General features: G+C 44.9%; 1 protein-coding gene across 2 annotated transcripts in view; it reads left to right on the top strand.

Annotated features, from left to right (window-relative positions):
- The window catches only part of RXRG (retinoid X receptor gamma), a 43,321-nt gene that overhangs the window by 15,453 nt on the left and 14,673 nt on the right, over positions 1-13,195 (top strand). The window contains exons 2-4 of one of the 2 annotated variants that reach the window (XM_036835183.1): positions 26-273; positions 8,424-8,568; positions 10,743-10,922. In XM_036835183.1, coding sequence (XP_036691078.1) covers positions 26-273; positions 8,424-8,568; positions 10,743-10,922 — 573 coding nt within the window. Of the gene's footprint in view, positions 1-25; positions 274-3,420; positions 3,639-8,423; positions 8,569-10,742; positions 10,923-13,195 lie in introns of those variants that run through there. The other variant, XM_036835193.1, reaches the window with a different exon arrangement.

The raw sequence follows: 13,195 nt of genomic DNA, 5'->3' as shown, positions 1-13,195 counted from the left end.
ATCACCTTTGATCTTCTCCTTACAGGTTCCCCCGGCCACTCTGGCTCCATGTCCATGAGCCCGTCGGCAGCCTTGTCCACAGGGAAGCCCATGGACAGCCACGCCAGCTACACTGACACCGCAGTGAGTGCCCCACGGACTCTGAGTGCAGTGGGGACCCCCCTCAATGCCCTGGGCTCTCCATATCGAGTCATCACTTCTGCCATGGGCCCACCCTCAGGAGCTCTGGCAGCCCCTCCAGGAATCAATTTGGTTGCCCCGCCCAGCTCTCAGGTAGGTGTCCGTCTGTCCTCTCCAACGTCTTTCCAGACATCCTAAATAGTTTCATCCTGGCACACAGGCAGCACTCAGCAGGTGCTTAATGCATGCTTGCAAAGGGATTGGGTTGCCTCTGCAGACTTCCCTCCTGCAGAGCCTTCATTGCGTATGCCCTCGGGCAGAGCAGCCCCAGAGAACTGATGCTGCCTCATGGTCCAGGAAACCGTGGCTGAAAGGAAGCCACCCCTGTGGTTTCAATGGTTCAGCCCTGGCTGTGATTTCAGTGTCTCTCAGGCCTGTTTGTCTTCCCTGGGGTGGACCCCCTTGATTCTTCTCAATACTGGGTATTCTTCGAGTCAGTGAAGTGCCCAGTGCTCTATGACATGCTATAGGGCAGCGGTCCTCAACCTTTTTGGCACTAGGGACCGGTTTCGTGGAAGACAATTTTTACACGGATGAGGGGGTGGGGGGGCGGGGAGCGGGGGGATGGTTCAGCGGTAATGTGAGCAGTGGGGAGCGGCAGATGAAGCTTCACTCACTCACCCGCCGCTCACCTCCTGCTGTGTGGCCAGGTTCCTAACAGGCAGCGGACCGGTACCAGTCTAGGGTCCCACCGGTTGAGGACCCCTGCTATAGGGGATACCAAAATGATCAGGATGTGGTCTTTGCTCTCCAGGAGCTTACAGTTGAGAGGGGAAATAGGCAGGTGTGCCACATGGATAAATCTAGAACAAGGCAGACTGTGTTACCTACATGCTATCTCTGAGATAGAGGTAAAGATTATGGAAACTCGGGGAAAAAAAAAACCCTCATTTTAATTCCTAGTGCCTTTTGCTACAACAGAGACAAGGATGTATATCTATGGTAGATACTACATTGTTGCTCTGAGGAACCTACGGGATGGCCAGATGCTGTGTACTTCCTTCTAGCAATGTCACACTGAGATTATCAACCTTCCCTTCTTGTAGTGGTCAGCTATTGCTGTAATGATGCTGCATGACAAACAATCCCCAAATTGCCATGGTTTACAAAACACACATTTTTTTCTTACTCACAAGTTTATGTGTTGGCTAGGAAGGTTCTGTTTCAGATGGTGGGTGAGCTAGACTAGGCTGCAGCCTGGGTGCAGGTCAGCTCCTCATGTCCCAGACTAAAGAAGCAGCAGCTTCTTGGGGCATGCTTCTCTCCAGGTGTCTCCCAGGAATGCGAAAGTCTAAACCAAATCAGGAAAATACAGTGAAGTCTCTGCTCGCATCATGTCCATTAATATCCCATTGGCCTAAGAAAACTGTGTGACCAACTCCAACATTGGTGGGACAGGGGAATAGTTTGTGCCTGTTTTATTGGGAGGAACTACAAAGACACAATGCAAAGGATATGAAGAATTTGGAACAATGATCCCATCTACCAGACTCTCCTCTCTCACTGTTCTGGTATCTCACTATTGGGCCAGGGTCCCCCAGGACATCTAGCAGCAGAATTAGTAGGTCCTGTAGCCTCCTTTGAATTTATAGTTCTAAGAAGAGGCAGGACTCCCACTGTGTTAGCATTTCTTACTGCTACAAAGAGAACTTCAGAGACTATCCCTAGAGTCCCTTCCAAGACATTTCACGTGCTCAGAGTCTGAAAGCAAAGCCATGTGGAGTCATAGAATTTTACAGCCAGTAAGGACTTCAGTAATTTTTTCATCTATGGATTAGAGAATCTGGAGAAGACCTTAGCGATCATCTAGTGTAGGGATTGCAGGAGCCAGGGGCCAGGTGGGTAACACAGGTAGGTGAATGAGCCTGGTGCGGTCTGTACAAAGCTGCCCTCCTCCCCTGAAGCCGTTCAAATTCAAAGACTTTAAGTACTCCACGGGCCAAGCAGAGTACTTCTGTGGGTCCCATTTGGCCAGCCCTTTGAACCCCAATTTGTAATCTAATGGCTCTCACCTGTAGGATCTTTTTCAGAGTACACATTTCTCCCTTATCCCATATTTTGGCCCTTGTGTGGGTTGTAAAAACCCCACAGAGGATTCTAACTGCCCGACCCCTGCCCAGCTGAGAACCACTAGTTCTAAGTCCTTCAGCCCACATAGGCTCAGTGGGCTCAGGTGATGTGTCCAACCTCACACAACCAGTCACAGCAGAGCCAGGGTTAGACCCCAAGTCTCCACACCCCCACTCAGTATTTATGATGCTGCGTTTGCCCACTGCTGTGGTGTATTCTGACTTAACCAGTGACCCCAGGATCTTCCTGTTGGCTGCCAAGGATTAAAAGATGAATAATCGGTGCTCCCAAGGAGTCTTGTGAGGGACGTGCCACATCATACAGATAAATTTTAACGTTGTACGTGCTGTCGTAGGTGTAGGGGCAGAACTGAAGGGAACATAGAAAAGGGCCCTGTGAACTTCCTGTTGTGTCTTCCAGATGTCAACCACTTGGATGAGTGGGGACCAGACAGTGGTGGGGAGGGACATGGGTTTATGCCACCCTCACCCACTGTCATTGGCAGAGCTGGTGATACCATACCCTTTAGAATGTGGGACTTGAAGAGATTGGTTTATTCATTTTCATTCATGTGAACAGATGCCAGGAAGGCAGATCAAAGTCAATAGGTTAGAGACAGAAAGAGAGGTGGAAATTCTGGGACAAAAGTGAAACTTTGCAAAGGACAATCACGTTCATTCAAATAACTATTTAGCAGGATCTACTCTGTATCAGGCACTACTTGATACTGTCCTAGGTTCTGGGGACAAGCACTAAATAAGCCTGTACTTTCATGGCAGTTACACTGTAGCAGGCAAGATAGACAAAAACGAAATGAATAAACCAGATAGTTTCAAATGGCAATCATTGTATCCAGGAAGAAATAAGACAGGGTGAGGTAATGACCAGTGACAGGGCTTGTGGGTGGGGAAGGGGCAAGGCACCGGCCCTCCAAGCCTGCTTTTAGCAACCACACTCCAGTCTAATTGAACCAAACCTGGCCAATAAATTCAGTTTCACAGCCATGTGAGTGGCAGGGCCGCTATTCCTGGACCATATGTCTGTACAGAGGGATTGGGGTTGAAAGGTCAGCTGAAAGCTTTGGTCCTGGCCAACTGGGCTGTGTGCAGAGGCCAAGGCCAAGTTTGGCTTTGGGAGCTATATTAAGCTTGCCAGCACTGGTGAAGCTGAGCAGCGTTTGGGGCTTGGGTTGTGGAGCCACACGGCAGTGACACTTTGCCCAATTAACTAGATAACACATGATATCTAGTGCTGTCAGTATTAGCCACGGTGAGCTGGACTCTGAACACTGGATAGACGATTCCTATGCAGCCTGCCTTTCTTGCCCAGGATTGAGGCTGAGTGGGACTTGTCCGGGAAACATGCGCCTTCTGTGACCTGGGTCTAGGGTAAGTGCAATTTGCGGGTGAAGGGAAGTGCTCGGTGTGGGAGCAGCAGGGGGGGTTGTCGCGTTCTGTGCTCTGTCTTCACGGTGTTTGAGCTTCTTTTTTTATTTTACTCTTGTTGGATTTTCAGTCTTGAGGAATAAAGAGAAATGAACTGATACTCCGGAGGCAGGGTCTGGGTAAACTTTTGCAAACCACTTTAACTTATATTTATCTCAGTTCCCTTTTCTCTATTGTGGGGTAACACATTTTGCCCTGATTACCCTACAGGGATTTTTATGAATATCAAAGGAGATGTGGATTTGAAAAGTCATTGCTTAAGCACTTATGATGCTCTATGGCAATAATGTGGTATTATTAATATTAATATTATTATACCTAGGTGCTATATCATACACCTAGGTGATGTATATTATGCAACTATGTGATCATTGTTTCAGGTGTGTGTACTTTGTTGTTGAAAGGTTCTAGAGAAGTTCATTTCAACAATCATTCATTGCACTAAACACTGGAGATTTAAAAAATGTTTAAGACTCAGTCCCTTCCCTGGGGAGTATCTAAGTGGAGTGAACAATTTCCCAAAACACCAAATATATAATTGAGAAGATATTTATGCAGCTTTCAGACAGAATGATCTAGATCACGTTTTTCTGAGTGTGTGTGTGTGTGTGTGTAATGCTACATTTTTGTAAGTATGATATCTGTTGGCTCGACCCCAAAGCAGGCCCTACCTTTGGAAGGCTCCTTCCTCTTTCTCCTCTCCTGACCCTGCTGCCTGACCTGGGTTCTGTCCCTGATCATTCCTGCCCAGATAGTGATTGATAACCAAATTATTATCCTTTCAGATGCTTGCATTTTTACAGAGAATACTTTGATAATAAAAATTGCAAATGTTAGAGCTAGAACAGACCTTAAAGATCATCTTGTTTAATGATTTTTTAAAAAGCCATAAAGTCTTTCCTTCAAGTGAAAGTATGTTTAGAAGCCATTACATGTCAAATAAAAACAGGTCTGGTGAACTAGAGGTGGGAAATGTGAAGGCTTCTTACTCAACCTCGCCACCCCCTGCTATACACACTCTCTGAGCTCAAAAACCACTGCTCTAGTCTGTGGATGAGGAAACAGCTTCTCTAAATGAAGTCATCCAGTCAAGATCACACAGCAAGGAAGTGGCAGGTCCAGGCTCTGTACTTTTTTTGACAAAGACCCTCACTCGGTTAAAGAAATGCCACTCTAAGGAGACCACTCATTGGAAGAGGCGCGCCTGCCTGCAGCCTTCCTGGCTGGCCACGTATCTGCCTTGAGTGGAATAATTTGGGCTGAAAGCCGCTCAGAAATGTGGCTCCCAATGTTCTGTGATGGCTCCAGGGCATCTAGGATGCATTCAGTCCTTGGCTGAGAGTCTGCAAATGGAAGACAGGCCAGCCAAGTGTGTTTCTCTCCTGTTCTCAGGAGCAGCCGGCCGCCTGGTAAATCCCGGCTCTAAAGTGCTCACTTCAGCAGAGCTGCTTCTAATGGAACAAGACAGCTGGGGCCGCGGCACTGGGGACCATGCAGCTAATGCGTTTGAGCTCTGGTGGCCACCTTCGATCTCATCTACCATTGCTCTGATCCCACGCAAACCCCAAGCTGGCAAAGAGGCTGATGGAGACGAGGGCATCAACCCACCTGTCCCAACCACTGCCTCCTAATGCCAGCCCAACTCAGGAAGAGGAGGGGTGTTGGAGAGAGGCTTCCAGGAGAGAGTGACCAGAAGCAAGTCGGCTCCTCTGGGTGCACATTGCCAATGAAGTCGGGCAGGAAGCACTCAGGGCAGGGGCGGTCTGGGGAGCTCCCGCCACACAAGACAGACAATGTGGGGAAGGAGGAATGATGACCTGAGATCCAGGAGCCCGGGGTTCCAGCTCCAACCTGTTGGATCTGGGAAGGCACCTAACCTGGTACCTGGGCAGGTGCAATAGTCTTGGTGTCTCTCTCCTTCAGTCTTTCCCCCTGCTGCTGCCTCATACTTTGACGACCTTTTTTCTCTGCTGGAAACCTCATGGCTCCTCATTCCTCTCAGATTAGATCCACTCTCTTTAGCCGGGCAATCAAGTCTCGGGCTCTGTCACAGCCCGCCTCCCAGCCTTGTCTCCCATCCATCCACTGGACACAAATACCTGGGCTTCCCTTCAGGCCTTTGTTGTCAAAACCTTTTGTCCATCACTGGCCCATCCAAATCCTACCCAATTTTTAATTTTTTTAACATCTTTATTGGAGTATAATTGCTTTACAAGGGTGTGTTAGTTTCTGCTTTATAACAAAGTGAATCAGCTATACATATACATATAGCCGCATATCCCCTCCCTCTTGCCTCTCCCTCCCTCCCTCCCCATCCCACTCTGCTAGGTGGTCACAAAGCACCGAGCTGATCTCCCTGTGCTCCCCGTTTTTTAAAGCTGTCAAGTCCCAGATCAAATGCTCCTTCCTTCAGGACATCTTCCCTAATCTCACTTGCTTTCCTAAATTATCCCAACTGGCTTTTAATCTCATGGATGGCCAGTTTCTTGGGTTAGTGCCTGTGTCTTCTTCCTTTTTGTATCCCAAGATTTCTGAATGAACTTAAGAATAAACCACTTTACAGCTCAATTTCCTCATCTGAAAAATAGGAAAACCTCATAGAGTTGTCGTAAGGATTAAAATAGTTAATTAGCGCTGAGCAAACTTTCCTTGGACGGTAGCACTAACAGTAGCAAGAACAATAATTACTGTTCTGTGATTGTTGTGGGCTGGAGGTGGTGGATCTGGTCCTGTTGGAGATGGGAGTGGGAGAGGAAGGTGGGTGAGGGCCTCCTGAGCCCGAGGTGATGGTGTCCTCCTCCTTATTCCCATGACCTTTCTTATTCATCTGAGGATTTGCAGACAAAGTCATGGTTAGCTAGAGGGCTCTTTTTTTGGGGGTCATCTCTTCTAAAATACATCCCTTTCATGGGGTGGATCTAAGTGCTAATAACTATTTCCTTGAGGCACTCAGAATTCCTAGCACATAGTGGCCCTCAGGCCACTTTTGGATGTGGGGCTCTGGAATTAATTTTTTCCAAAGCTCCCAGGTGTACCTCTGGGGTTGAGTACCACTGTATTACACCAAAACAAAACAAAATACTGAACATAAGACCTAGATGTCTTGCCTTAGCCTTGTATAAAAAGGAGGGAGCAGGAGGAGGAGGGAGGAGAAGGAGGAAGAGGAGGGAGAATTCTCCCACCATGTATGTATTTTCATCCCTCATATGAATTAATTTTTAAAAATTCCTGGTGACTTTGATTTCAAAGCAAGGCCCTGAAAGCTGTCTTTTCTTTTTTGCATCCCTTGCAGCATTTAACCCAGAGCCTTTGCCCACTTCCTGTGCTCAATAAATATTTGCTTAGTGAATTGAAAAGCTAGTAAATTTAGAAGGAACCTAACTCAGGCTCTGTTGTATTTTAGGTTTTATTGATCATTCCTTCTGTCCCAAAGGCCTTGAATAGAGAAGAAAATTCTACCTTTGGTTCAGTTTGGGAATTACAGTCACTTCAGTTAGGCAAAAGTCACATAGACCATGCGGAAGTCAGCGGACCTTCCCTTAAACCCCCAGATATTCACCAGGTGCCTCTACCAGGCACTTAACTCACATTTACTCAGCACCACCTTTGTTTGAACTTACTTGGAAGTGTTCTTTGTTTTGGGGCACGTTCTGACTCCTCAGTGAGATTGTGATCATTTTTGAGGAATGAAAGACAGACCTCCGTTTCATATCTCCCTTCACAGTGCCTAGAATGTTGACCTGTACCCATGGGTACAGAAACACTGCTGATTGGATGACTGGCTTGTATTTATTTAACTTTTCTTTGATGAATACAAAACACACAAGTAGAGGCAGCTTCTCAGGTGGCGGTGAGGAGTTAATGTTAACTTGTGATAAGGGGTGAAGAAAGGGATACACACACGTTCCTTTATTCAGCCACTCAGTTCTACCAACTCCGTACCACATTCTGGGTTCACGTCAGGCACCCGGAAGACAAGGCAGATGGTCTCTGGCTCTAAAGATTTTATGTTTTCATGGGAAGATATTTGTTCCTTACAGACAAGTTCAAAAACATGATCTGGGACTTTTAACCTAATTTCTGGTGCTATTGCAATGATTTGGGCATTTGGCTTACCGTCCTCAGTAGGCTCGTTGAGATGACCACTACACGTATTGTCTCTTCCATTTTACTGTGAACGTCTTAAGAGTGTGCATTTTATTTACCTTTGTATCCCAGAGCCTGGCACAGTGCCTGACATAGTGAGTGCTTGTGAAGGACTGTTGATTCACTAAACGGATGGATTTGCATATTTTGCTTGGTTCTCTCCGAGTCTAAGTCTTTTGCCTGAGGGCCATAGCTCCCCTTGGAGTACTGCTGAATAGGCAGGATGTAGTTAATAAAAAATTAAAAAATACACAGAGGACTTGTCCTAAGTGTGCTGTTCAGCGTGGATTTCTAGCTCAAATAAAACATGAGTAAAATGAGTAAAAGCTGAGAGCTCTGATGTAGATGTGTTGTGATTTTCGGTTTAGGTTTTGGCATTTAGAAATGACTTAGTTCCTCTATGCTACTCTTTTTCTCCCTTAAATTCACATCCCTCATGGGCAATTTTAGATACTCTGTACTTGGAAACTACTTCTCGAAATAGAACCACTTTTTTTCCCTCAAGGATGGCCTTATTGCTTTCTGCCTCAGGGATTGGGTTTACCCTGGCTCTGTGTTTTATTGTACTTTTTTCTCTTGCAGCTAAATGTGGTCAACAGTGTCAGCATTTCAGAGGACATCAAACCCTTACCAGGGCTTCCTGGCATTGGAAACATGAACTACCCATCCACTAGCCCTGGATCTCTGGTTAAACACATCTGTGCCATCTGTGGGGACAGATCCTCAGGTATGTACAGAAGCAGACACTCCTCCCAAGTGCCCCATGCAATGGGGATACCAGAGAAGACACCTCTTCCATTGCCCACTTGGCTCCTTTGTACCCAACGAGAGAAAAAGGGTCTTTGGGGATGGTCCAGCCTGGGGCCCAGGCTGTAAATTTCTGTCACCACAGCCTTAATGAATTTAAAGCATAATTTCATGTGGTGAGATTAGATTTATAGAAAACATTTCAGAAGCCCTTCCCTGGAGTTACTGTGTTGCGTGTGTATCTGGGATAGAGAAGCTGTTGTAATGAGCAAGTATCTCAAGCTAGAGTCTCTTTAATTTTTAAAAAAATATTTTTTATAATTCTAAAAATAATATCCCAACATAGGAAATGTGGGAGAACTAGAAAAGTACCAGTGAAAACAAAGAGTTATCTATGGTGTTCCCAACAAAGTAAACCCTTTGATATTTTAGCGAATTTCCTTCTACAACATTTTAGGTTTTTAACATGTTTCCATAGGTGGAAATAAGTGTGATTTCACTGATTTTATCTTCTTTGATCCTCTTCCATTTTTGCCCAAATTATTTCTTTCCTGACTTGTTTCCCTACCTCTCCATCATTCCCACCTCACCACTCCCCATCTCAACAATTTTGATGACATTTGAATCTCTGATTTGATGAATGAGGAAGATTCTTTTCTATAGTTGTCTATGATGGCTGACAATATTTTCTCATCTTTTTATTGTCACCAAAGTCACTGCAAAATGTCACTCCACTGAAAGTTCCAGGTGCCTGGAACTTAGCTACACGGCTGATGTTTGCTTGTTCTCAAAAAGTTGTTTCCAAATCATGCAGACTTGACCATTGCCATAGCAATGGAATTCCAGCCACCCTGATAGAGAGTTTTTTCTGCTATGGTTTAATTGAAAGTTGGGCAGTTCTTTCGTATATGGAAGAACCATGGGAATGACAAATTGTTCCCATGTTTCTTAAAGACAAATACTTCAGAGCTGAGAGCATTAGGTTCTTTGAGCCCAAGATAAAATCCCGTATTTATTATTGCTATGAGTTCAGGAAATTAGTATAGTCAACTGATTAGGCACAGACCAACTTCATCAAGCAGGCTATCTCTAGCCACCATTGCATCTTAGAGTGGCTTCCTCTGAAATGTAAGCTCCTGGGATGCAGATATTTACATTGGGTAGTTCTTAGTGACTTCAAGTTCACTTCGATATCAGCCTAAATACAACCAAATTAGAAAGTCATGTCAGGTCTATAACTAAACAGTATTACATGTCATATACTCAAGAACCAGACATAAATATGTTTTGAATGATCTGTTTCATTATATTTTTCAAGTTCCACAATTCCAGTCCATTGAGCATAGCTGCATGGTGTGTAGTACTGGGAAGACTTCTACTTAGAAAGAGTATGGTGATTGACTCTTGATGCCTATGTGGGCATGGGTATGGTGGCTCTCCTGACCAAATTAGCCATCTCTGGCTGGAGTCATGGAAAACTGGATGTGTGGAACAGGTAATAAGGGCAATGAAACATGTAACAGATTATTCTGGATCAAGCAAAACTACCTTCCATCAGATCTTTATGTCACATCTCAAGATTATATGTCATATTATGCCATAAAGATCATATACCTATTTATTCCTCCAATAGGCAGTAGTATTTAAAAAATTTATAACTCAGGTTCTTGTTCATAGTTTATGATAGAGGATAATACTTTTAAGTGAGATTCCTAAGTCCTTGGGCTTCAATTATGGGGAAATATGTGTGAAGCTGAGGTTCTTTGCCTGCTAGGTAATACGTAATAAGCATAAATATTTTTATTTCTTATGTATACTAATGTCTTAAATGAAGGCAGAACATTTTGCTTAACTAAACATGAGTTGCCCTATTAAATAAATGTAAGCAAAATCTTAGGTCCGGACTTTTCTAATAATGCTCTCTGGAATTAGTGATTCCAGAGAATCGCTTCCAGAGGGTAGACACGAGGAAGGGCATATTTACTCTGCCTTGGTTTGGTTCCTGTCATCAAGCCTGCCTTCCCTGCTTTGCTTTCTGTCCCATTGCCTAGGTGATGTGCCAGTTTCCCTAGGCAAGAGCCAAGGGGTTCTTTTGCATGAAAGACCCAAATAAACACAAGAATAACTTATGGAATGTCCTTTTCTTGTGATCAGGAAAGCACTACGGTGTGTACAGTTGTGAAGGCTGCAAAGGGTTCTTCAAGAGAACCATAAGGAAAGACCTCATCTACACGTGTCGGGATAATAAAGACTGCCTCATTGACAAGCGTCAGCGCAACCGCTGCCAGTACTGTCGCTATCAGAAGTGCCTTGTCATGGGCATGAAGAGGGAAGGTGAGGTTCCCCACTACCCCTCCCTCCACTCGGGGGAGAGCAGTTTGCATATAAATAATGGAAACAAGTGCAGGACATAGGAAAGAGTCCTGCTAGGCTGGATTATGTGGAAGAGGTTTGAAGCGGAGGGGGGAATGACTTTGGGTACCATGATTTCTCGAGTATTTCAGTTGAATGTTTCCTGCCCTGATAAGTGTGTACCCCCGAGCAAAGAGAGCAAGAGCCTCTTCTTCTTCCATGTTCACCTATCCTCTCCTGGACCTCAGATGATGGTCCAAACTGGACCCTCTCCCTTGCTCTTCCAATAGCCAGGCAGCATCAGAGCTGAGGTCTCGGGGTCGTTGTGTGCTGCCCTGTAATGGAACATCAGACTGACCTTCCGGGCAGAGCTGACTTCTCCCCTCTAATCCTCACTCTGGGGAAGCCTGCTGGTTTGATTAATCTCTCTGGGCTTTTATAACCTTGGTCTGCTACAAATCCTCTGAGATTGGTGTATTCCAAAGTCTTTGGGGATTATTGGCATTACCAATTAATCAGACTTCGCCTTCTCATTCAGAGAGATCATCATCGTGTGTTTTTAAATGTTACATCTTTCAAACTTACAGTGTGGGTTAGCTGGGTTTTTGTAGAAAAAAAATCTGAAAGTGCTTTCTGTTTATGTACAGATCAAAAAGTCTTTCCGTTAAGTAATACAAATAACTTGAATTGGGCAGTTAATTAGCTAGTGAACTCAAGCAAGTACAGGGTGTAAATGGTGAATCTTAATAGATTTCAGAGTAAGGAGGTCCTGCCTCTCTCTCTAGGAAATGGGAACAAGGAGTTTAGTCCCTCCCAGGTGGCTTCTTATTCTTGAAGAACTTCTTTTCTGTGAGGAGGGGGGAGGCTGGCTGAAAGGACCAATGAAGAAAAAGTTTGAGCCCCTTCTAAGAGAGAATGCTACCAAGAAGGAAAAAGAATGATATTCCTAGCATGTTTGAGACGGAGGTGGCCCTTGAGAATAACTTAAGAACCCTAACCATTCTACAGCCAAGGAAACAGGCTTGGACAGATGGAGTGAGTTTTCCAAGGTCCCCAAGGTAGGTGATGAACAGAGACTAGGACCTCTTACTCCCAGGTCAGAATCTCAAATTGACAGACCCCCAAATCTGCCCTCCCAACCTGTTCATCACACGGTCCTCCCCATTTTAGGAAATAGCCATTTTTCAGTTGCTCAGACCAAAAGCCATTGGACACCTCTTTTTCTTTCATACACCGCATTCAGTGGGTGAGGAAATCTTGTCTCTTTCTCAAAATATGTTCAGAATCTTTCCATGTCTCACTATTTTTACTGTTATCACCAAGCCACCATTCTTTTTTGTAATAATACAAATAGCCTCCTAAGAAGTTTCTCTGCTTCCATCTTTATCTTCCTTCGGTCTCTCCTTATCAAAGCAACCTGAGTGAGGCTTTGAACAAGTGGGTCAGGTGAAGCCTTTCCTTCACCAAAACCCTCTGATGCCTTCCCTTCTTACTCAGAAAAAAAGGCAAAATTCTGGTCATGACTTCATGGTCATACATAGTCTGGCTGCCCCGTGTCTCTCTGCTCCAGCCTTCCCAGTCTCTTTGCTGGGCCGTCAGCGGTGCTCCCACCCTAGGGCCTTTGCACTTACTGTTCTGTCTGCTTGGACTGCCCTCTTCCCAGGTACCCGCATGACTCACTTCTCCTCCTTCGTACCTTTACTTGATTGTCAACTTCTTGATAAAGCTTTGCCTGACTACACTGTCTCAGATTGCCCCAAACACCCTCATACTTCCCAGTCTCTTTCCCACAGCACTTACCACTATCTAACATACTTTAAAATTTTGTCTGCTGTCTGTCTCCAAGAACGCAGGGATATTTTTCCTGCCTTTTCCCCCCCCACTGCTATATCACCAGTGACTAGCACACAGTAGACATTTAAGAAAAAATTGTTGAGAGAATGGATGAGTGATTTAAACTAAATATTGGAATCATAAGTTTTAGTAATGCAGGAGCTTCTAAAAATGATTCATTCACTCAGTCATTCAGTCATCAAGTATGACTTGAGTGACTACTTCATGCTTGTGTCATACTTGCTGTAGAGGGGTCAACAATTTTCTAGACTGGAGCATGTGATGTGAAAAATCAGCTGGTCGAGACTGTCTTCTCTTCACTGGGATAGAATTGATACTCTTTGTAGCTTCCACCACCGTGATAGTCAAAACATAAAATTAATGCCCCCAAAGTGTGTCTCTCATCAGCATAGAGCATGATT

This window comes from Balaenoptera musculus, chromosome 1 (assembly GCF_009873245.2).
Source record: "Balaenoptera musculus isolate JJ_BM4_2016_0621 chromosome 1, mBalMus1.pri.v3, whole genome shotgun sequence".
NCBI classification, from domain to species: Eukaryota; Metazoa; Chordata; class Mammalia; order Artiodactyla; family Balaenopteridae; genus Balaenoptera; species Balaenoptera musculus.
This window is presented reverse-complemented; position numbering and strand designations above follow the sequence as displayed.